Here is a 21,877-nt window from a genome sequence, read left to right as displayed (position 1 = left end):
TATCGGGCATCGGCCATGCTGTCAAAGACATTTGCTCATTCGGGGCTTTTTATTCGCGAGACAAAGAAAGAATTTGACTCGTTAGTTTTTACCCTTGTTCGTTAGTTTTGCTAATGCATCTACATGGTAGTCTCCTCGAGTAGGCGGCCAGATATGTACAACCGTACTGTACAATCGATGGACATTTACACGCCTCACGAAGGTCCACGAGCGGTCTGAATTTATTGTCTTAGCTCTGTAGTAGCAAACGTGTGAGATGTCAGTTACTGAAGTACATTTTACCTAGTTCCGTGATGGAGTCCTCCCACCACCCAGACAGAATCCCAGTAATAACCACTTCCTTTTCCCAAGCTTTTGTTCACTGTGGTTAACAACTCATATCTCGAAGACAAGCGCGCGCTGGTAAGGACAACATGAAAATAATGCGTACATTGGCAACTTTTTCTAATTAAAACGTCAATAGCAAGGTATCAGCGGAAGACCCAGCCATCCAGCAGTTTGGAGTCCAAACCGATGAACTCGTCCGTTTCGAGGCAAAAATAAACAGAAATTTTCGTCTCCTCAGTGCTCGGTCGTTACAAACTCAACTTTGCATCCCGCCGCAAGCACTCGAATTCAGGAGATAATCTGCTCGAACGGAAGCTTCAACATGCTGGTGAACGGCGTGGATATCTCCATGCTGGAGGGATGGATGATCAAGATCAACAGCAACCCCAGCTTCTTCGGCAAGAACATGAACCGCCGATGGTTCAAAGTGGGCTTCGTACCGGGCCCAGGCTCCGAGAAGAAGCTCGTCATCTCCTACTCCACCAGCAAGTGCGTCCTCGACCAATTTGCGCCAGTGTTCGCTTGCCCATATGAACCACCCACCTCGTCTTGATATGCGTAGAACGGCTAAGGACCCTCGAGGTTGGCTCTACGTTGAAGATGTGAGCGGCATCTACTGTCGTCGGGTGAGTCGGGGTAACATCACGTGTTCGCTTGAAATTCCAGGAACCAAGGAGCTCACAATTCTCTGGTACATTGCAGGAGATGATTGAAATCGTGTCCCCGTCGCGCACGCTTCGGCTGAAAGGAGAGACCGCTGTTGAGCACCGCTTGTGGTCGGACAGTCTCTACAAGATCTGTAATCCGCCGCCCAAGTCTGCGACTGCCGTCGTCCAAACCACGCCCGCAGCAGCAGAACCGAGGAAAGAACGAACTCCGCGTCGATCTCAGCGAGAGACCAAGCAAGCAGACGAAAGGGGGGATGACGATCGAGCTCAGCGTAAGCACCGATCGGATCGCGATGAGCGTGACCGAGATCGTCGCCCTGTGGGAGATGAAGACCGGGAGCAAAGCAGCCGATCGACGCGATCGAATCGACAACGAGAGAGCAGCGAGCGTGAAGACAGCGGCAGGGATAATCGCCGTCGAGACCGCGAACGCTCCCATGACCGAGATCGTAGCCGTGGCCGAAGTCCGAGAGACGACTACGACGATCGCGATGCACGAAAGCGGCGTTCTCCGTCGCCAAAGCAGCGCGAGTCAAGACGCGACGAACGCGAGTCTTCCCGTCGCTCACCCAGAGAGCGAGAGGAGGAAGCTGCTAGCAGCAAAGCTCGACAACCTGTATCCAGCAGTCGTCCTAGCGAGTACGAGCACAGCGATGACGACAGCAGTGAAGACGATCGAGCCGACAGTCCTCGTCCCTCGACCAACAGCAGCACTCGCAGCTTGCTCGTAGCTCAAATCAAGTCTGGATCTTCCTTCGAAGGGGATATCGCCCAGTGCAAGAACGTCATCTCGGACAGCGAGGAGGAGGACGATGACGACTACCGCTATGAGAAGAAGGACGAAGATCCGGAAGGGGAGAGTCCTCGTGAGCCAGTTACGACCTCGACCAATGCGCTTGATGAAGAAGATACTTCTCGTGACGAACATGAGCAAATGAACCCCGAACGAATCCCAGCGGCCCAACCTTCTAGTAAGCGCGTGACCTCCAATTCCTTTGACTCGGACGAGGAGGACAACGAACCGCCAGCAACGAAGAGCACGCTCGGCCGTAATGACCCCAAAGCTCCGGTCTCAAGCGTCACAGCTGACAACAACTTCGTACACGACGACTGGGACGCCGAAGAAGAGGAGCCTTCGTCGTCTGCACCGACGTCCAAGTCTTCATACCCGGTACGAATCCAGTCCCACTCGCTGGTTCTGAACCATTCTAACATTGCCTTTTGTAGACTGCTGTCGGCAGTGGAGGTGTTACAGCAGACGCCAATTTCGCGCACGAGGACTGGGACGATTGATCGACTTGATAGTTGCATGCATGTATCGCCCACTTCTAGCTTCACTAGACCTGGTACGACATCAACGCACAAATGCAACGGGTTAGTCCTGTCGCTAATACCTGAAAAAGACGTTCATGGCCGAGCCTTTGCTTCAGAAAAAGCAAATCGCTATTGAGATAGTTACTAGTAGCACGGAGGAGGCATATGCTAATCTCTGAATTGGTGGGCACCTTGATGCCGCTGAAATAATAGGTCTTGGTCGCCAGCTGAAGCTTTGCGACTGGGGTCGCGTCCTCTAGAGACGAGAGTTTGTGATCACTTGGTGGTAATTCTCGCTGGTAAGCTGCTCATATTTGTCCTTGGCTCGACTGAAGACCCAAAGGTGATCTTCTACTTTCGACGGATCCATGCCCTCCTTGCGAAGCTTAGCCTTCTCATGTTTCATCGTGCCAGTGACGGACATCGATTCCAGCTTCCGGATAAACAGTGGGATCGCGTAAGATGGCAGTCGCTGCTTGACGAACTGTGCAAACTCAGTTAAGTCAAACGACTTCTCCTCAAACACCATAGCCGCCATGCAGGCACGACCCTCGCTGCCTGGCACCTCAACACCATATATGCAGATTTCACTGAGCCCGGGAAACTTGGAGATTGCCTCGGCAACTTCATTGGTGGCCACGTTTTCTCCCTTCCAGCGGAAGGTATCGCCCACTCGGTCAACGAAGTGCCAGCAGTGCCTCTCATCTTCCTTAAACAAGTCGCCAGTGCGGAAGTACATGTCGCCCTTCTTGAACACATCGGTCAGCACCTTTTTGCTGGACTCCTTCGTGTTCTTGTAGTAGCCCTGGAAACCTCGCGCTGGGTCTTTCCGGTTCACTTTCACGATAAGCTCGCCAGGTTCGTTAATCGCGCAGCACTGAAGGAATCCCTTCTTCGTACGAATGTAGTCGTCCTTCTCGACGTCATATCGGACGATCGCCACACCAGTGACCACATTGTTAATAAATCCGCGGCGACCGAGATGCCCCTGGTCCGCCTTGGTCGTGCACGCGTTTAGCATGCCCATGGGTCCCTCCGTGGACCCGTAGAATTCATACACGGACGGAATGCCGAAGCGTTCCTGGAAGGGGGCCCACACATCAGGCCGCAAGCCATTTCCGAAAGCTGCGCGGACGTGGTTCTCCTTATCGTTCGCCTTTGCGGGCGCATTAAGCAGGTATCGGCACATTTCGCCGATATACTGGATCACAGTGCAGTCGTACGCACGCACCTCGTCCCAGAACTTGGTCGTCGAGAACCGACGCGAAATACAGAGCGTTGCACCGGAGAAGATCATCATCCCAACCGCCAGGTTGCCGCCCGACGTGTGGTAGAGCGGCAGAGCGCAGTACAGTCGGTCGTACTTGGACAAGTGCATCGAGTACTTGAAGGCCAGCGAGCGCAGAATGATACTGAAGTGGTTGACCCGCGCGGCCTTGGGCAGCCCCGTCGTGCCGCTCGTGTAGATGAGCAGCGCCATGTCGGACGTCGAGATGTTGGCGTCCCTGCGAATGGACTCGGGCGGCCGCTCCGTGGTCATCTTCTTGAGCTCCTCGTCCAGCGAGAAGGCTCTCGGCAGGAACTCGGCCGCGGCCTGCGCAGTCAGCTCGCCTACAGAATGCACACGATGACGGCCACGGCATTAGCCCGCCTGGCCAACTAACATAAAGGCCATGGCCGCAATGGCCCGGCAGCAACAAGGCCATGGCTCTCCCTACCGTCTCCGTAGATGTGGAAGGCGATGTCCGGCAGCTGGCCGGCCACTTGCTGGAGCTTGTCGGCCAGCTCGTGGCCCACGATCATCCACTCGGTGTGCGCGATCTTGGCGCAGTGCACCAGGCCGTCCGGCTGCAGGTGCGTGTTGAGCAGGGCCGTGACGACGCCGATCTTGGCCAGCCCGAGCCACACGACCACGAACTCGGGCCGGTTCTCCATGAGCAGCCCCACGGTCTGGCCGGCCTGCAGGCCCTGCCGCAGGCCCCAGCGGGCCACGCGGTTGGCCGCGTCGTCCGCCTCGCGGAAGCTCAGCACGCGCCGGCCGAACTGCATGCAGGGCTTGTGCGGCCACTGGGCCACGCTCTGCTCGAACAGGTCGGGCACCAGCGCGCCGCTGCGCGCGTAGCGCTTGGCCTGGAGCAGCGCCACGGCCTGCATGCCCGAGTGGTACAGGTCCGACGAGATGAGCAGCTTCTGGTCCACGTAGTAGCCCAGCGCCGCGGCGCCGGCCACGGCCAGGAACTTGGTGGGCAGCTCCGGCAGCGCGGCCAGCGCCTCGGACACGCTGGCCCACGCGTCGGCCACTGCCGGCAGCAGGTCCGTCATGACCGCAGATTCAAGACTGGCCCACGAGCCGTGGGGAGATGGCTATGTAGTGGTATGATTGCACCACATGACGGCAGGCAGACCATGTCGCAATCGAAGCGGGGGCGAAGAACATTGTACGTTGTGCATGTGCATGTACTTGCAGCCGATGCAGGGTGCTGGTCTGCTGCTGCTTAGTCCGTCGGACCAGTTTCTGCGGTGCCACCCACGCCCAGCGGCTCAAGACTTCAACGTCAACTGTCACCAAGGCCAAGCGCACATTTCAGCAAAAGTGCTCTCGCAGAGTTGTTGCCCAGGCAAGCAACATTTCCCGCAGCTTGCCCGCGGAAGCTGCTACCGTTGCTACGTTACTTTATATATGATGACGATCTTGATCAAGTTCTTAACGAGAAGGCTTGTTTTGCTTTTGCGTCTGAAGTCCCAACATGTATAAAGCCGCAACGACATGTACTATAATCACCTCCATCAGCCCCAGCAAAAACAACGATACTCCCACCGTTTGTAGCTGCATTTGTGCTACGCCTGACTCCTTCATGCCTGCCAATCCGCATCCCTCAGAAGAGATCGACAGGAGTCGGAAGTGCGCCGAGTTGAAGTGCAAGAGGCGTGCTCGAATATTCAAGTGCCAGGAAAAATACTTACTGCAACGCCCTCCGGAGGAGTTTTGAATCTTGCAATACTTTACAGGCCTGCAATGACGAGCTGCCAAAAGAATTGCAAGACCTGAAACACAGAGATAACCGTGCCTTACCGCACATGAACTCAAACAGCTCTGGATGGGGGTAAACCCTGTGCTCAACACGCTTTTTCGGGCCATGCTAATGCTGTGCATGGCGCACAGCGGCTAAGTTACTTGTGTGCCGGGAGTTCCAAGATCATTGGGACATTGCGGTCAATGACGGTTGGCGTTCCGGCGCCTGACCTCCGTTGAGGATTGCCACCGGATGGGCATCTTCGGGGGCGTCTTCGCGAGCCACGTGAAAACCTGTAGCTTCGCTTAACTCGATGCTCAGGTTGAAGACAAAAATGCCCTTATTCGTGAGAACGCCTTCAACAGCACCAGTGTTACGTGTGATCAGCAATTTAGCAGGCAGCACTCCGACTGCGATGGCTGCGTCGGCGCGGGTGTACGCCGCGCTGGGCACGAACCTCGGGGACAAGGTGGCCAACCTGGAGCAGGCGCTGGCCATGCTGCGGGCCACCGTGGGGACCGTGGAGGCCACGTCGCGCCTGTACGCCACGGCGCCGCAGTACGTGGAGGACCAGCCGGCCTTCCTGAACCTCGTGGCGCGGCTGCGCACGACGCTGGCGCCGGCCGAGCTGCTGGGCGCCTTCAAGGCCATCGAGCGCGACATCGGCCGCACGCCGTCGCTGCGCTGGGGCCCGCGCCTCATCGACGTGGACATCCTGCTGTACGACGACCAGCAGATCACGGCCGAGACGGCCGACGGCCCGCTCGTCGTGCCGCACGAGCGCATCGCCGAGCGCGATTTCGTGCTGGCGCCGCTGTGCGACCTGGCCCCGGAGCTGCTGCACCCGGCCCTGGGCCAGTCCATGCGCGCGCTGTACGACCGGCTGCGGGCCGGCGAGCAGCGCTACGTGGCCCCGGTGGCCATGCTGCCGGCGCTCAAGGCCGCGCCCTGGGCCGTGGGCAGCAAGACCTTCGTCATGGGCATCGTCAACGTCACGCCCAACAGCTTCAGCGACGGCGCCGAGCTGGACACGGCCGCGGCCGCGGTGCAAAAAGCTCTGGAGATGGAGCGCGCGGGAGTGGACATCATCGACGTCGGCGGGGAGTCCAGTCGCCCCGGGGCCGAGCCCGTGACGCAGGAGGAGGAGCTGCGACGCGTGCTGCCGGTGATCCGGGGCATCCGCGAGCACAGCGAGGTAGCTATCTCCATTGACACGACTAAGGCCGAAGTGGCCCGGCAAGCCGTTGAAGCGGGAGCGACCATCGTCAACGACATCTCGGCCGGGTTGAATGACCCGGACATGCTCGCTACGGTGGCCAAGCTGCGGGTGCCGATCGTGCTGATGCACATGCGCGGCACGCCGAAGACTATGACCGGGCTGAAGGAGTACGACGATGTGGTCGCTGAAGTGGCAGAAGTGCTGAAGGAGCGCGTGGCGGCCGCGGAGGCCGCGGGGATCTTCCGCTGGAACATCATCGTGGACCCGGGCATTGGCTTCGCCAAAGCGCGTGTCCTGAACCTGAAGTTGTTGCGGAAGCTTTCGACAGTGAAGCAGGAGTGTCATGGCCTGCCACTGCTAGTGGGGTCCTCCCGCAAGGGCTTCATCGGCGAGATCTGTGGACGTCCAGACCCGAAGGACCGTGCCTGGGGCACCGCCGCCACGTGCTGCGCTGCTATCGAGCAAGGAGCTGACATTCTGCGCGTCCACGACGCAGCCGAGATGGTTGACGTCGCCAAGATGTCGGACGCCATTTGGCGCGAGCAGTAGAAGTAGTTGCACCGCCTTTAGAGATGAACTGGCGCAGCGTCTACACTGACAGCGAATACATAACGTGTCCTCATGACTCGTGCAAAAACGATGTTAGCTTCAACTCGGTTCGTGTGCTAGTCGTGCAGCATCTCATCCCATCACAGCCGTGGATGAGCTCTCGTTGCTCTCCGAATTGGTTTAACCGATGGACACCAGACTCTGGTCCAGAAGTGCTCGAAAATGGAGAAACACCTCCCAGGCCTGAGCTCTTCGTCGGCACCTTGTAGCAAACATTGGCGCAACGACACCTATTTTATTGCACTCTAGCTCGTCACTCATGACTCATAAGTCACGAGTCACAATTACCACCGCGGACTATTTTCCAACCACTACGCGTACTACGGCAACCACAGTCAGAAGCTTTCAAAAGAAGTGCTGTATTCTCCTCTTACTAAGCATATATAGGAGGCACCACGAGCTGCAGCTCTACTCCACTACAAATAAAGAGAAGCCCGCGCCATTGGCGACCACTTAGGCCTCGTTGAGGACGGTGGTCTTGATGATGCGGGACGTGACCACGTACGGGTCCATGTTGGACGCCGGGCGACGGTCCTCGAAGTAGCCCTTGCCCTCGGCCTCCGCCACGCGCGGGATGCGGATGGACGCGCCGCGGTTGGCCACGCCGTACGAGAACGTGTCCATGCTGGCCGTCTCGTGGCGGCCCGTGAGGCGGCGCTCGTTGCCCGTGCCGTACGCGGCGATGTGCTCCTTGTGCTTGAGCTTCATCTTCTCGATGGCCTCGATGATCTTGGCCATGCCGCCCTCCTCACGCATGGCCTTGGTCGAGTAGTTGGTGTGGCAGCCGGCGCCGTTCCAGTCGCCCGGGATCGGCTTGGGGTCCCACGACACGTTCACGCCGAAGTCCTCGCACACGCGCAGCAGGATGTAGCGCGACATCCACAGGTGGTCGCCCGACTCGATGCCCGTGCACGGGCCCACCTGGTACTCCCACTGGCCGGGCATCACCTCGGCGTTGATGCCGGAGACGTTGATGCCCGCGTACAGCGACGCGCGGTAGTGCGCGTCCACGATGAGGCGGCCGAACACCGAGTGCGCGCCGGCGCCGCAGTAGTACGGGCCCTGCGGGCCGGGGAAGCCGCCCTTGGGCCAGCCGTACGGCGTCACGCCGTCCTTCTCGAACAGCGTGTACTCCTGCTCGATGCCGAACCACGGCTCCTCGCCCTCGGCCGCCTTCATCACGCGGGCCGCGTCGGCGCGCGTGTTGTTGGCGATGGGCGTCAGGTCCGGCTTCAGGCAGTCGCACAGCACCAGGATGTGCTGGCCGCGGCGGAACGGGTCCTTGAAGATGGCCACGGGGCGCAGCAGCACCTCCGAGTCCTCGCCGGGCGCCTGGCCCGTGCTCGAGCCGTCGAAGTTCCACACCGGCAGGTCGGCCAGCGACTTCACGGGCTTGGTCAGCGTCTTGGTCTTGCAGCGCAGGTCCTGGCCCGAGCCGCCGATCCACACGTACTCGGCGAGCGTCACGCTCTCGGACACCTCAAGGGCCATGTACTGGTCGTAGACGGCGCGGTCGAGCTTGCTCATGGCGGAGGGGAGGAGGAGGAGGCTTGGAACTTGCTTGTCGAAGGCAAATCGGGCAATGACGAGGGCTGGTGTCGGCGGAAACGAAAGATCGGAGCTCACGGGACTGACCAGCATCAGCAGGCGGGGCGACGTGGGGGGAATGTATACTGAAAGCTTGTGTATCCTGGAGACAGGTACCAAATCGTTGAGGAAGTCTTCCCTCCGTTTTACGGTCGGAAAGAAACGGCAGTGAGCACTCTGAGAATTGATACGAATTAGTGTGTGGCGCAGTTTAAACCTACAAAAAGCTACCAAAGTCGTAGCGGTCTCGACGCTGCAATTGAGCCGTCTCGAGCCCGCGACTACTCCAAGCGCTACGTCGATGGCCTGACAGCTCGGCATAATCTCCCGCACGCGTATGCCGCGGTGATCTGCAGCGCGGCAGGCGATTTTGAGGCGACGATGGTGTTGTGTCTGCCCAAGTTTTGCTGCTACAGTGCACTGCTACGACCACGACGGCTGACTGGCCGGCGTCGAAGTGCTGTTTGTGCATTTGGTCCTTTGTGTTGTTTTCGCATTCGGGTAGGAATGCGAAAACAACGGGCAGCGCTGGCGACGATCACCACAGCGGAGCCTTCCATCTTGGTAGTGTTGCAGCGTCAGACTCGGCGCTGGGCAACCTCGCACTCCCAGGTCAGCCCCTTGTGGCAGCACAGCAAGGTCGCTAGAGCTCTGCGTCAAAACGAAAGTCTTTGGAGCAACAATGCGCTCCGCCAATGGCTACCCTTTTGACTTGGCCCCAGTATGCATGGCGTTGCAGAATCAGAATGGGAGCGCAGCTTCAACTTCCGGCGATATCCTATATCCTATCGGCGCTTTCTATGTCACTGCCGACGCGCTGAGCGTCACGCCAATAAAAAGACACGCCCCGGCTGTGCGCCCAAAACGACGTGGCTTTTGTTGCGGTGCAGTTTGCCGAGCACCGGCTTGCTGTTTAGATGTGCTTGCTGGGTGGAGGCCGATTGGATGCCGACGTTGCCACAGCTCGCTCCAGGTCACCGGCCGCGAGGAATTGCGGCGCTGCTTGGTGGTGGCGCAGTCGCGCAGCTGGTCGGCGCGTTCCGGTGCGCGTGCGCCGGTCCTTTTTGAGACAACGCGCGACTCGGCGCGAAAGCTGAAGTTTGCGTGCGCCCGTCTTATGCAAGACCTGCAGCGCTGGAAAACACGTTGGGTCCGGTGCTGCCTCCACGGCGAGCTGGATCATCCTGGATGACGGCGGAAGCTCGAGCGCTACGGCACTGCGCAACAGCAGCGGAGACTTTGGGCGTCGTTCGATTCCCTGGGCGGAGACCGCCGTTGGATGCGCTGCCCCGCGGGAACGATCAGGCTTCATGGCGCTCTCCACCGTGGAAGATGGGCCTAAGGGAGCAAGCAAGTACACCCACCACGAGCTGCACCGTGAGCTGCTTGTGTCTTGCGTTGCTGCCTCACACTGCGGTTTGCACAAACGAAGGCACTCCGCCACCATCTGCCGCGGTCGCGACATTACCGAATCCTCTGGACGCTGGACACGGCTCAGATGCATCCGTGACGTGTCTGCGAGAAGCGCTCGGCGTGATCGGTCGTCGTCGGCAGCAGCAGCAACTTCTCTTCATGTGATGATCCCTGCAATCTATCGTAATCTGGCTTGGGACGATCCGGAAGAGCGCGCGCGCTTTGTATCACCATCTTCAGCCGGCACCAAGTGGCTTCGGCAATATCAAGCGCGCCGAACCTCTTCACCCGTGTTGTTGACGGCACGAGTGCGCAATGAGCGGCAATGAGCAGACTTGCCGCGAGCCAAGCAAAGTCAAAGCCCGCGCAGAGACCTCGCCACGTATGCGCCGCGCAATGATTGGCGCGCGCAAGTTGAAGTGGCATCCTCCCCAGATTCGTCCAATCAGCACCTCCGAAATCCAAGCACGCGCCCTTTCTGGGCCTAAAGGGTCCGAGCTTGTGCCGGTGCGGCGGCGGCATCCTGAGCTCATTGTGCAATTTGCCGACCAGCCGCCCAAGCTCCAAGCCTCCTCCCCTCCTCCCCCCCGCCATGAGCAAGCTCGACCGCGCCGTCTACGACCAGTACATGGCCCTTGAGGTGTCCGAGAGCGTGACGCTCGCCGAGTACGTGTGGATCGGCGGCTCGGGCCAGGACCTGCGCTGCAAGACCAAGACGCTGACCAAGCCCGTGAAGTCGCTGGCCGACCTGCCGGTGTGGAACTTCGACGGCTCGAGCACGGGCCAGGCGCCCGGCGAGGACTCGGAGGTGCTGCTGCGCCCCGTGGCCATCTTCAAGGACCCGTTCCGCCGCGGCCAGCACATCCTGGTGCTGTGCGACTGCCTGAAGCCGGACCTGACGCCCATCGCCAACAACACGCGCGCCGACGCGGCCCGCGTGATGAAGGCGGCCGAGGGCGAGGAGCCGTGGTTCGGCATCGAGCAGGAGTACACGCTGTTCGAGAAGGACGGCGTGACGCCGTACGGCTGGCCCAAGGGCGGCTTCCCCGGCCCGCAGGGCCCGTACTACTGCGGCGCCGGCGCGCACTCGGTGTTCGGCCGCCTCATCGTGGACGCGCACTACCGCGCGTCGCTGTACGCGGGCATCAACGTCTCCGGCATCAACGCCGAGGTGATGCCCGGCCAGTGGGAGTACCAGGTGGGCCCGTGCACGGGCATCGAGTCGGGCGACCACCTGTGGATGTCGCGCTACATCCTGCTGCGCGTGTGCGAGGACTTCGGCGTGAACGTGTCGTGGGACCCCAAGCCGATCCCGGGCGACTGGAACGGCGCCGGCTGCCACACCAACTACTCGACCAAGGCCATGCGTGAGGAGGGCGGCATGGCCAAGATCATCGAGGCCATCGAGAAGATGAAGCTCAAGCACAAGGAGCACATCGCCGCGTACGGCACGGGCAACGAGCGCCGCCTCACGGGCCGCCACGAGACGGCCAGCATGGACACGTTCTCGTACGGCGTGGCCAACCGCGGCGCGTCCATCCGCATCCCGCGCGTGGCGGAGGCCGAGGGCAAGGGCTACTTCGAGGACCGTCGCCCGGCGTCCAACATGGACCCGTACGTGGTCACGTCCCGCATCGTCAAGACCACCATCCTCAACGAGGCCTAAGTGGTCGCCAATGGCGCAAGCTTCTCTTTATTTGTAGTGGAGCAAGGTGCACGGTCGACACCTGCGACTGCATTAATGAGCTCTCGGAGCTCCAGCAGTCTCAAAAGTACTCCCTAATTCCATTCTAATCCAACAAAACTGCATTGCTCTACTTTATGGTCTGGCTGCTGGGCGCGTGGGTGTTGGTTGATGCCTCTACTCGCTGTCGGTTCTGCTGCGCTTGTGCTTCTTCTTGTGGCTCTTCTTGTGGTGGCTGTGCTTCCTGGACCGCTTGTGTCGGCGGTGCGAGTCGTCGCTGCTGTAGTCGCTCGAGTCGGAGTCGGAGTCGCTGGCGCTGTCACTGTCGCTCCTGGACCTGTGCTTCCTCTTCCTGCTGGAGGAGGACGAGTGTTTGTGCTTGTGCTTCTTGTCCCTCTTCCTCCGTTTGCGGCGCCCGTCGCCCTCCTCGTCCGAGTCGGCGCCGTAGATGGCGGCCAGCGCCTGCGGGTTCAGGCCGCTGCCCGTCACGTCCGCCTTGGCCAGCTTGGAGCGTGACTTGTGCGACTTGCGCAGCGACTTGTCGCGCGACGCGTCCAGCTGCCTGCGGAAGTCCTCGGTGTGCTGCCTGGACGGGTCGCGCTCGGCCTCGGCCTGCAGCTTCTGCAGCTTGGAGCCCACGAGCTGGTCGTACATCTTCTGCAGCGTGGACTCGGCCGCCGCGCCCTTGATCTTCACCATCGAGCGCCCGTGGTCCTGGCCCCGGTGGCGCTTGCACGTGCCCGTGTAGCACTGCGGGCACGTCGACATGGCGGCCGCGACGCAAATAATGGAGACCAGTAACTCGCAAAGTAACCCTCGCGTAACCTCCTTTTGTACAATTTCTGTCTGAAACAATCCAAAATTATCGTTTATGTTGCTCATAATATGAGCATCATATTATAAGGGTCATTTACCCATATACTAAAAATGGGTCCATGTTGCTAATTGAGTGTCTAGGACGCGTCTAAATCCTAAATTACTGACAAAATTAGCGAGTGTCCTCCTGGACAGAACAAGCGTTGCTGACGATGAACCGCGTTCCCATTATCGCCCTCAAGTTATCTAATGACGACAGGGGATTGCCAAAACTCATCGCAATTTCGTTAGTACCTGTCTTGGCCGCCTCATTAGTTCGTCAGGCGCGTCGCGATCCAGTACAGCGAGTTCGCCCGCGAGCTGCCGTCGTCGAAGAAGCTCATGTTCTGGACCTTGGTCCACGCGGTGGTGGGGTCGATGATGGCCAGGTCCAGGTACGCGTAGCCCTTCCAGCGGTCATCGATCGGGTTTTCCGCACGGTCGAACGCCTGCTGCTGCAAAATCGGGTACTCCTCCTGGACGTACGCAGGCTTCAAAAACGCGTCTGTGATCGGCGTGAACGGGATCATGTTGATCAGGTGAATGTGCTCCACCTGCGGCCCGAACCATGTTGTGTACGACACCTTCGTCGCCGCCACCTGGCCCGTCATCTTGTTGGCCGCGTAGATCGGCTCATAAATGCCCGAGCTGGACGGCATCTGCCAGTACGTCAGCGCGCCGCGGATCTCCATAGCGAGCAGAAGGTGTCCCATGCGCTCCACCTCCGGCACCTTGAAGGACTTGCCCACGAGGTAGACGCCATAGTAGGCGTTGATGGCTTCACTCACGCTCTCCTGGGACTTGCCGCCGTCAAGAGTGTAGACGCCACTGGCAAACGAGTGACTGTCGAACCAAGAGAAGTGGCGCGTGAACGGGAAGTAGGTGCTGCAATACAAGGAACACAATACCACGTCAGTTCCTGAAACGCTGCTAGGTGAACGCATTCGGAATGGCGAGTATAGCAACTTACTCGCTCTGGTCAGGGCTCGCAATATCACGAACAATGGACATCACGGCTGTCCTGTGCGTCTTGACAAAGTCCGGACGGAATTTGCCCACCACAGCGACAGCGTATAGGAAGTAGCCGTAGTGGAAGTGCTGCAACACATACAAACATTCACAGCATCATCGTTAGTTCATCAGATCCAACACAACACAACCTGTGTCTGGTTTGCTTGATGTCACACTTACGTGGTCGTTGTACCATCCGTTTCCAAAATCCGTCATCCAAAACACGCCCTTCAGTCCGTTGAGCGAGCACAGGCCACCCCAACTGCGGTCGTACACGAAGTGGTCGCCGTTTTGGCCAAGCATCCATGGGGTCAGCCACTCTTCAAGCTTGTCAAGGATCTCGTCACGGATTTCCTTCTCATCGAGCTTGTCAGCAATCAGAACCAAACGTGCTTGACGTCCAATTTCCTTGCCAAAATAGTAGGGGTCTTCGGCCTCGGGGGTGTAGTTGGAGTCGTTAGCAAGAGCCACCTTGATCGCCTCCAGGTACTGTGGCTGAATCTGCACGTTTTCTTCCTGGAACGAGGCCGTCGGCAGTGTTTCCTGCATCTCCCAGCAGCTTCCGAGAACCGCCGTCATGTTCGACTTGAGAGTGCGGTGTCCAAACTGCCCGAGCACCTGGAAAACATCGCTGTCCGGCTTCAGCGTCGCCGCGTGGTGAGGGTTCGCCAGCATCAGCAGCTCAGCGGTCGAGGTCGACTTCAGGTTCGGCTCACCGAGGTCAGGGAAGCGCTTAGTCTTCCAGCAGAACGAGTACGAGGCGTTGACACTGCCCACGTCCGTCGTGATGGAGGAGCCAACAGGGTAAATGGCCGCTGCCTTGTCGAGAGCATCCACCGCCGCCTGTGGCGCCCCCTGCGGGACAATCGCCAGGCGCGCAGCTCCGGAGTAAAAGTCCGTGTCCACGAGGCGGATGTTGGTGGGGGTGGTGAGCTCGCCGCGCCAGTTGTACGGGCGGTAGTCTTTCTCGTTGGCGAACTGCAGCTGCAGTGTGCGCACCTTGTCGAAGTACAGGATCCACGTCTGCTGGGCCTTGCCCGTGCCCTGCGCGCTCTCCCCGGCGCCGTACACCTCCGTCTGCAGCTCGAAGCGGTTGCTCGTCCACGTCTGCAGCTCGTTCCACGGGGCCAGTGGGTCCTTCTGCTGCACCTGCTCGCCGTTGACGGCCAGCACCGAGGCGTTGAATTCGAGCACGGGCAGCACGTTCTGGTACTCCACCGTGACGTAGGGCGAGCCGCGCACCAGCAGCGCCTTCATCCACTTCCCGTCCTGCTCGAAGTGGTACTGCAGCAGCGCGGACAGCGCGTCGAAGCCGGCCACGTTCCTGGACGTGCTGTTGCCGTCGCCCAGCAGCGCGCTGGGCGTGGCGTTGCCCGCGGCCGGCAGCGCCTTGCGGCTGTAGGCCGTGAAGCTGGCGTCCACGTTGAAGTACTCGGTGACGGCGTCGCGCGTGGCCACGCGGCGCGAGTCGCCGTACGAGACGTCGAGCCGCTTGGGCAGGCTGCGCACCGTGTAGGGGCTGAGCGTGACCTCGCCGCCGCCGGCGTTGAGCCCGTGGCCGTCGGCCACCATCAGGTTGGACCAGAACTCGTTCGTGGGCAGCGCGCGGCCGAAGCCGCTGCGGCGCACGAGCTTGGGCGGGATCGGGTGCAGCTTCTCCTCGAAGGGCGGGCGCATGGTCAGCAGCTCGGCGTCCGTGAGCTCCACGTGCGCGGGCGGGGCCGGCGTGGGCTCGGGCGAGGAGGCAGAGGCCGCGGCCTTGCGCGAGCCGTCGCTGGCCACGAGCACGGCGATGGTCACGACGGCCACGAGCGCCAGCGGCACGATCACGAACAACGCGCGGCGCAGCGGGGGCCGCGCGCGCGTCTGGGCCGCGTCTTGGACCGAGCGGCCCTGCAGCAGCGGCGAGCTCTCGTTCACTGCGGCCATGGCGACGGAGACCTGGCAGAATAAAGAATGAGCCGATCCCTTGCGAGCGTATCCAGCCTGATTCGGGGCCGCCCCATACTGAAAGCAACATGTCTGCTGCGACGCGGGACTCGGAACGGGATCGGACTGACGTCAGATGGTTGATCCATGGATGGCGAGGAAATCGCAATGCGTTCGAATGCTGTGCACGATGCAGGGCTTGAGTGACCATCACGACGACCCATTTTCACATTGGCGAGGACTGACATCTGTACGACTCGCGGTCGCAACGAACTGAAACTGGAGAAGGAGGAAGAGGGTGAAGCGTGGCTGCACATGTATGTACATGCTCAAACGAAACGTCCGGTGCTAGGATTCGTGAAGCAATTTTACAGTGAAGTCGACGACGCGACCAGTAAACGAGTTCTACGGTCCAGCGCGTAGTTGCAGTTAACTATTCCTTAGTTGGGTTACGAGAGGCAACTCCACGTAGTCATTTACGTTGTTTTCTATGATCGCTATGGCATTGTAGAGACAACACACACCACGATAAACGAATGCAGTCGTAAGCATGTTATTTTAGCAGGGAATACATAGTGCTGAATGCAATGAGGTCCTTCACGCACTAAGACAATTCACTGGTTCCGTAGGACGTCGTGGAGGACTCGTACGTCACCAGGGGGACAGGTTGGAAGCGGCGCCACACCAAATACGCGCTGGACACGGCGAGGTTAAACAGACCGCACGTCACCCATACGTGACGCTTCTGCGCGAGCAGCACACCCGAGAGCACCACGATCTTGGGTAGCGTGATTGCCCACGCACCAGTGTTGCCGAACGGCACCACAAATGGGCGGTCAGTGTCTTTCTCAATGTACTTGAGGCGCAGGAACGCGAAGAACTCGAGCAGCAGCGTGAGACTACACCCGCCATTCAATCAGTTAGACAAACTACTTCTCACAGCAATGAAAGTGCAATAGACTAACGACCACGTACTTGTTAAAGAAGGTGTCGAGCACCACCAGAAACTCGAATGAGAAATTCATGAGCACCCCCGTGGTCACGGTTTGGAAGATCACCGCTGCAATGGGCGTTCCAAAGCGCTTCCACTCGATGGAGAGGCAGGATGGGAGCATCTTGTAATCCGCCGTCGCCCACAGCGCGCGCGAGCTGCACGCCATCACGACGTTGAATTCGCCGAGTGTCGCAACGACAGCAGCCATACCGACCCACACCCCAAGCCACGGCGCGACGGTCATGGCTATGGTCTCTAAAGAGCCTTCGTGCCACTGCGAGAAGTCCGACTGCACCATGATGCCGGCACCCACTGTAGACGAATAAAAATGAGTTAAGAGACGTGAGTTTATGAAGGCGTGGTACGAGTCGAACACTGCATACTTGCACCATACCTGGGAAGGCGTAGTTAATGGTGATCAGAACCATCGCGATCAAAATTGCAATCGGGTAGGTTCTGCCACCATCCTTGACTTCTCCAGCAACGCAGCCGAGTGAGTCCCAACCTACACCGTTTAGCGTGTCAGTCACAAGCACCACATCACCATATTTGCCCGCTGCACTGCCCACCTTGGTAGTTCCACAGAATCGTCGACAGAAACACCGACCAGTCGATTTGCGGCGCCACGCTGCCCCACGTTGCGAGGTTGAAGGTCTCGATCGACAGCGGCTCCAACACGAACGGCGCCAGCACGAACAGCGACATGAGTACGGAGGCCATCGCCACCGCGCGCATGCCCACCGCGTTCGACGTGAACACCAGCAGCAGGGCCGAACACTTGACCAGCCACTGCTCCGTGCCCGACAGCGTGTAGCCGTACCCCGAGGCCAGGAAGGCCTCCACATAGCTGCAGAAGAGCACCGGGTACGTGGGCAGGTCGCAGACGTTGCTGGCGATGCTGTTGAAGGCATTGACCCAGCCCGCGTACTGGCCCAGTCCGCGCCGCACCCACAGGATGTAGCCACCGTTCTCGTCGATCATCGAGCTGAGCTCCGCCGTCATCAGCGCCTGGGGGAGCCCCCACGTGAACGGCAGCAGCACGACCGCCAGTAGCACTGGGTAGGCTCCCGCGGCCCTCACGGCGTCCTCGACGCCGAACGGCCCGGCGGCCACGGCGAAGTACGCGATGAAGCCGAGCGTGACGTGGTTGATGGTGCGCGCCTTGGCGCGGCCCTGCTTGCGCGCGCGCTCCTCGATCTCCGCGTACTCGAGTTGGCTCTCCAGCAGGTGGTGCTCGCCCAGCGGGCTCGGGATGTTGCGCCACGACTTGAGCGGCGAGCGGTCGGCCGACGACGGCGGCACCAGGTGCAGCGCGTGGCTCTCGTCGCGCGAGTCGAAGCGCGTGCGGACGGCGGGGCGGCCCGCGCTGCTGCTGGTGGTGGTCATGCTCGCCTGACTCTCTTTACCTCGGTCTCACGTCTTGGCCAATGCGCGGCGGGGACTTGAGTCTCGACCAGCTTCAGGCTGCTCCGTTTCGCCTCCGTCTCATCGGGTGGCTGACTGGTCCCACCTCTCTGGTTCCGAAAAAGCTCACTTTGTGTACGCCACACCAGTATCCAGGTTGCGCGCAGGTCGCACGTGGTGTGTACCACGCCACGAGCGACATTCCCATTCCGTCGAGCCTACGCCAGTCATTTCGCCGCGACTTGCTGACACGCCTTCAGATAGTTCAGTTGCCAATTCGACGCTGGGGCCCGAGTGCGCCCACTTTTACAGACGACGTTGTGTGCGTGTGCCGTGCTCATCCAACAGCCCGCTTGCACCCTTCCACGTGTGCGAGTGGGTATAGTATGTAGCCGAAAGCGAGCGGTGCGGTGCGAAGGCGCGGGGGAGTGCATCTCCCGCGTTGGAAGCCGCATGCACTGCTGCGTTGCTTGCTCTGGCGCCGTCCGGTCAAGTCCGATGCGGCGGTCGTACATGTCCGAACCAAGTAGCTTTTAGTCTCTGTGTTGGTGTCTGTCCCATTCCGTTGCAAGATACACTCTGTTCTTTTCTTCGCCAGTAGAAAAGTCCAATTTTTTTCACTTGCGAGAGCGAAACCATCCTCAACTCACCGCCGCGCTCATCTCTTCCAAGGAGTCAGTGGGCGCAATGGTCTTAAGGGTGGTGACATACCTGTCCAAAACACAAAATACTTGTGGTGCATTATTTACTGCAGTAGCCATGGTCTTCTGCAACGAAGATCGAAGTGAGGAAAAACAACTTTGTGGAGATATTCTATGACCTACACAAATGACTACAATTCTCTGATCGATCCCAATCAGTTCATGTTACTACGTAGTAGTAGTAGTAGTATTGTAATACGCGAAGTTACGGGTGTCTCTTAAGGCATGTAGTACTAGTACACCTCAAGGTCAGCTGTAGATTGCCGTGAGGCAAGAGGGTTCAGCTCGTTGTAGTAGGTCTCAACCTTACGCAACTCCTTGTAAATATTTTGCCGGCGTTCGTTTAAGCATTGATAACTTGAGCCATGAACAGGGCAATGCCGAGCAACTCCGATGAGCTTCATAGGTGCTGTGAATTTGAAGCTGTTTGAGCGTTGCTGCTGCGAGACGAACTGGAAGATGAACTGGAAAGTGAGCTTGGTGCGAAAAGTGTACTACGTAGTACTTGCTGGCTTGGTGATTGCCTGAACATTGGTGCACGAAAACTGCTGATCGCCGACGAGCTATGGAACGGGTATTTCGCTTGCTCGTCGATGATCAAGCGATTTCGAGAGCCAATTTCATGCGCCCACGAGTGGCACAAGGAAGTGCAAGCGAGACCAACAGTCCCCCTTCGTAAGTATCCAGAACTATGTACATGTAGCTGCATGAAGCTGCTTGGCCCAAGAACGAAGTGTGATGTGTTCGTGTGCCGACGTAATTGTACAAGCTTGTCGGCGTGGTCTTCAACCGAGATGGAGATAGGCGCGATGAAAGCCACCTTTGTGGAGATATCCAATGCCGTTCACAAAGAGAGCAATTCTGTGACCCACTCTGCTAGAACCTGGGAAGTTGTTAGGCCAAGTATCCCCTGATCTCGAATAGAGACGCTAGGCTTGTAAAGTGCACATGTGCGCAGTACATCCGCTTTCAAATGTCGAGCCATTCTGGTTAACAGTATCAACGTTCTACTTGATTCTCCATGCGGGGCCCCTCAGCAGCTACTTGCTGCCATTTGAGGCTGGTGGCTGTCTTTAGTGGCATTCGCGATTCCGGTTTTGACACTTCCAGCCTGCATCCGGAGCAGATAACATAACAACGGTGGGTGCAGGAGCAGCGGGGGTTTTACGTCGTTGATTTGAGCGTGCACACAATGATGGTGGCCATAATTTGCTTCATAGCGACCGTGGTTTTATGGGGCATCAAGAGTGTCTATGATACATCATTGTATAGGAGCGAATCGGTAAATGGGTGCTGTGGCTGTGCGATTACATGCGAGAGAGAGCAGTCTATGGAATCTTAGCTAATCGACCCCCGATACCGCGTGATCAACCATTGCGGCCTCATCTCGTCACGCTCGGACTTGGGATTCCTTGCGCCATCGGCGCGTATGGAAGTTGGTTTTCGAAAGAACGTGATACACACTGTGTCCTACTGATCCGGGATCAGTGATCCCTCGCCCTTTCCTACGGTAGTTTCTGACAAAGTACAGTATTTACCAACTGCATGTTCGATGATCACGCGGATTTCTATCGTAAAGTAATATCAATATGGCCAACACTGTGGCTTCAAACCAAACGGAATCACTTGTCAGTTCGTCTCGCAATACCAACTCTCCAAAGAATCCGCGCTCGCTATGGTGCTCACCCAAGTTTCCATTGTACTGTGCATGGCTCCGAGTCATTGACGCTGAGATCAACTCCGATTCCGGCAGCGCCTATTAACCTGAATTGCTGAGCGAGTGCTGCTCAACGGTTTAAGGCTGGATGGCTACTGCGGAACCCACATCGAGTTATATCCGTGATATACTCGACGTTTCTGAGAACGTTTTCAGAACAACGATGTCCTAGTTTCAACCACCTTCCAGAGTTAAAACATCACTAATTCAGTCTACTCATCAAGCGTTGCACACTCAGTGATTAGATGCCACTGAAGACGTTGGCAACGTCTTTAAATGGAAGAGAGCCAAGCCAGATTCAATATGCACGTGTTCAAATTGCGCTGTCAACAGCTACACCAGTACCACGAAAACTTTGTCATGAATGAACTTTATCACTGCGATTCTAAGCATCTTTGGCAGCAACTTCATTTTATCATATACCAAGTCTTCAGCATCAAATAGGAAGTGAATTACCACGATGCAAAGTGGCCCTATTTGATTTTCACGAGCCTCCCAGTACTACAAGGCTTTGTTGTTGTATTGACGGAAGTAATTTATCGATGAAACCATTGCCTGACTCGTACCAGTATGCCAACATCTAATCTATGGATATTGAAGTGAGTTCGTCACCTGCGCGATCCAATTCCGTGAACATACGCGCTACCGCTGGGGATAGCTGGTTGGTTCACGTTTTCCGCTCACAAGTATTAAACCAGCTTATACCACGGTCGGCGACGAAACCTCGAGCTCGTGGTCCAGCAGCGTGTCTTCGTCTGCCGCGAAGCGGAAGTGTCCCCGCACGCTCTTGCCGCCGAGCACGTGCGGCAGCCAGATGAAGTCGTCCGCCCACATGCTCTTGAACGGGATGTCCGCGGCGTCGTACCATTGCGGCCTCATCTCGTCGCTCTCGGACGGCTCGCCGCGGAACTGTCGCGTCAGGAACACGTGCACCTCCTACCGCCGCAACCAACCAACAATCAACAAGCAGTCCGCAAGGTGAGACCTTGACCTCAATCAGCAGCGCAGAAGCTCCCATCCACGCAGCCACGCACCATCACTTCCTTGGCTTCCTCGAACGAGAAAAGCAGCACGCCACGCGACTGCAGGTGCTCGGCGCACACCGTCACGTTGGCCTCCTCCTGCACCTCGCGCGCGGCGGCCGCCACGATGCTCGCGTCCGCCGCCTCCACCTTGCCGCCGAAGCCGTTCCACTTGCCCTTGCCGAAGCCGCGCTTCTTCATGCCCAGCAGCACCTGCAGCCCGGCCGCGCCGTCGCGCACGACGAACGCCAGCGTGAGCAGCTTGCGCGGCAGCGGCGGCACAGGCAACGGCATGCTTGTCAGTCGTGGTGGCTGCCAGAAGATGTGTCGTCGCAGTGTAGCCATGTGCGTCACAGAAATCAGGTCCCTCCCATCCAGCATATGCTCAAGCACAGGTCGATATCCCACC

General features: G+C 58.6%; 9 protein-coding genes across 9 annotated transcripts; 3 read left to right on the top strand and 6 right to left on the bottom strand.

The window, feature by feature from the left end:
* Positions 1 to 649: 649 nt before the first annotated feature.
* IUM83_04629 (Pleckstrin homology-like domain) lies at positions 650 to 2,288 on the top strand (the record flags this gene model as incomplete). The annotated part of the gene is made up of 4 exons (XM_067928720.1): positions 650 to 816; positions 890 to 953; positions 1,030 to 2,166; positions 2,223 to 2,288. The coding sequence occupies 4 exons, from the start codon at positions 650 to 652 to the stop codon at positions 2,286 to 2,288; spliced, it is 1,434 nt and encodes a 477-aa protein (XP_067796232.1).
* A 277-nt stretch (positions 2,289 to 2,565) lies between these two features.
* IUM83_04628 (Long-chain fatty acid transporter) lies at positions 2,566 to 4,631 on the bottom strand (the record flags this gene model as incomplete). Its single annotated transcript, XM_067928719.1, has 2 exons — positions 2,566 to 3,920; positions 4,028 to 4,631. 2 exons carry the CDS (start codon positions 4,629 to 4,631, stop codon positions 2,566 to 2,568), a joined length of 1,959 nt encoding a protein of 652 aa, XP_067796231.1.
* Positions 4,632 to 5,738: 1,107 nt separating this feature from the next.
* On the top strand, positions 5,739 to 7,091 carry IUM83_04627 (dihydropteroate synthase; the record flags this gene model as incomplete). Its single annotated transcript, XM_067928718.1, has 1 exon — positions 5,739 to 7,091. One exon carries the CDS (start codon positions 5,739 to 5,741, stop codon positions 7,089 to 7,091), a length of 1,353 nt encoding a protein of 450 aa, XP_067796228.1.
* A 513-nt stretch (positions 7,092 to 7,604) lies between these two features.
* On the bottom strand, positions 7,605 to 8,678 carry IUM83_04626 (Glutamine synthetase; the record flags this gene model as incomplete). Its single annotated transcript, XM_067928717.1, has 1 exon — positions 7,605 to 8,678. The coding sequence occupies one exon, from the start codon at positions 8,676 to 8,678 to the stop codon at positions 7,605 to 7,607; it is 1,074 nt and encodes a 357-aa protein (XP_067796158.1).
* Positions 8,679 to 10,743: 2,065 nt separating this feature from the next.
* On the top strand, positions 10,744 to 11,817 carry IUM83_04625 (Glutamine synthetase; the record flags this gene model as incomplete). Its single annotated transcript, XM_067928716.1, has 1 exon — positions 10,744 to 11,817. One exon carries the CDS (start codon positions 10,744 to 10,746, stop codon positions 11,815 to 11,817), a length of 1,074 nt encoding a protein of 357 aa, XP_067796230.1.
* A 195-nt stretch (positions 11,818 to 12,012) lies between these two features.
* On the bottom strand, positions 12,013 to 12,603 carry IUM83_04624 (uncharacterized protein; the record flags this gene model as incomplete). The annotated part of the gene is made up of 1 exon (XM_067928715.1): positions 12,013 to 12,603. One exon carries the CDS (start codon positions 12,601 to 12,603, stop codon positions 12,013 to 12,015), a length of 591 nt encoding a protein of 196 aa, XP_067796229.1.
* A 359-nt stretch (positions 12,604 to 12,962) lies between these two features.
* IUM83_04623 (putative endo-1,3(4)-beta-glucanase) lies at positions 12,963 to 15,630 on the bottom strand (the record flags this gene model as incomplete). The annotated part of the gene is made up of 3 exons (XM_067928714.1): positions 12,963 to 13,575; positions 13,661 to 13,788; positions 13,882 to 15,630. The coding sequence occupies 3 exons, from the start codon at positions 15,628 to 15,630 to the stop codon at positions 12,963 to 12,965; spliced, it is 2,490 nt and encodes an 829-aa protein (XP_067796226.1).
* Positions 15,631 to 16,234: 604 nt separating this feature from the next.
* On the bottom strand, positions 16,235 to 18,010 carry IUM83_04622 (Amino Acid-Polyamine-Organocation (APC) Family; the record flags this gene model as incomplete). Its single annotated transcript, XM_067928713.1, has 4 exons — positions 16,235 to 16,529; positions 16,606 to 16,936; positions 17,019 to 17,129; positions 17,194 to 18,010. The coding sequence occupies 4 exons, from the start codon at positions 18,008 to 18,010 to the stop codon at positions 16,235 to 16,237; spliced, it is 1,554 nt and encodes a 517-aa protein (XP_067796225.1).
* Positions 18,011 to 21,145: 3,135 nt separating this feature from the next.
* On the bottom strand, positions 21,146 to 21,762 carry IUM83_04621 (uncharacterized protein; the record flags this gene model as incomplete). Its single annotated transcript, XM_067928712.1, has 2 exons — positions 21,146 to 21,382; positions 21,481 to 21,762. 2 exons carry the CDS (start codon positions 21,760 to 21,762, stop codon positions 21,146 to 21,148), a joined length of 519 nt encoding a protein of 172 aa, XP_067796227.1.
* Between the last annotated feature and the right edge of the window lie 115 nt (positions 21,763 to 21,877).

This window comes from Phytophthora cinnamomi (assembly GCF_018691715.1).
Source record: "Phytophthora cinnamomi strain GKB4 chromosome Unknown Contig17, whole genome shotgun sequence".
NCBI classification, from domain to species: domain Eukaryota; phylum Oomycota; class Peronosporomycetes; order Peronosporales; family Peronosporaceae; genus Phytophthora; species Phytophthora cinnamomi.
The sequence above is the reverse complement of the archived record's forward strand: the minus strand, read 5'-3'. Positions and strand labels throughout refer to the sequence as shown.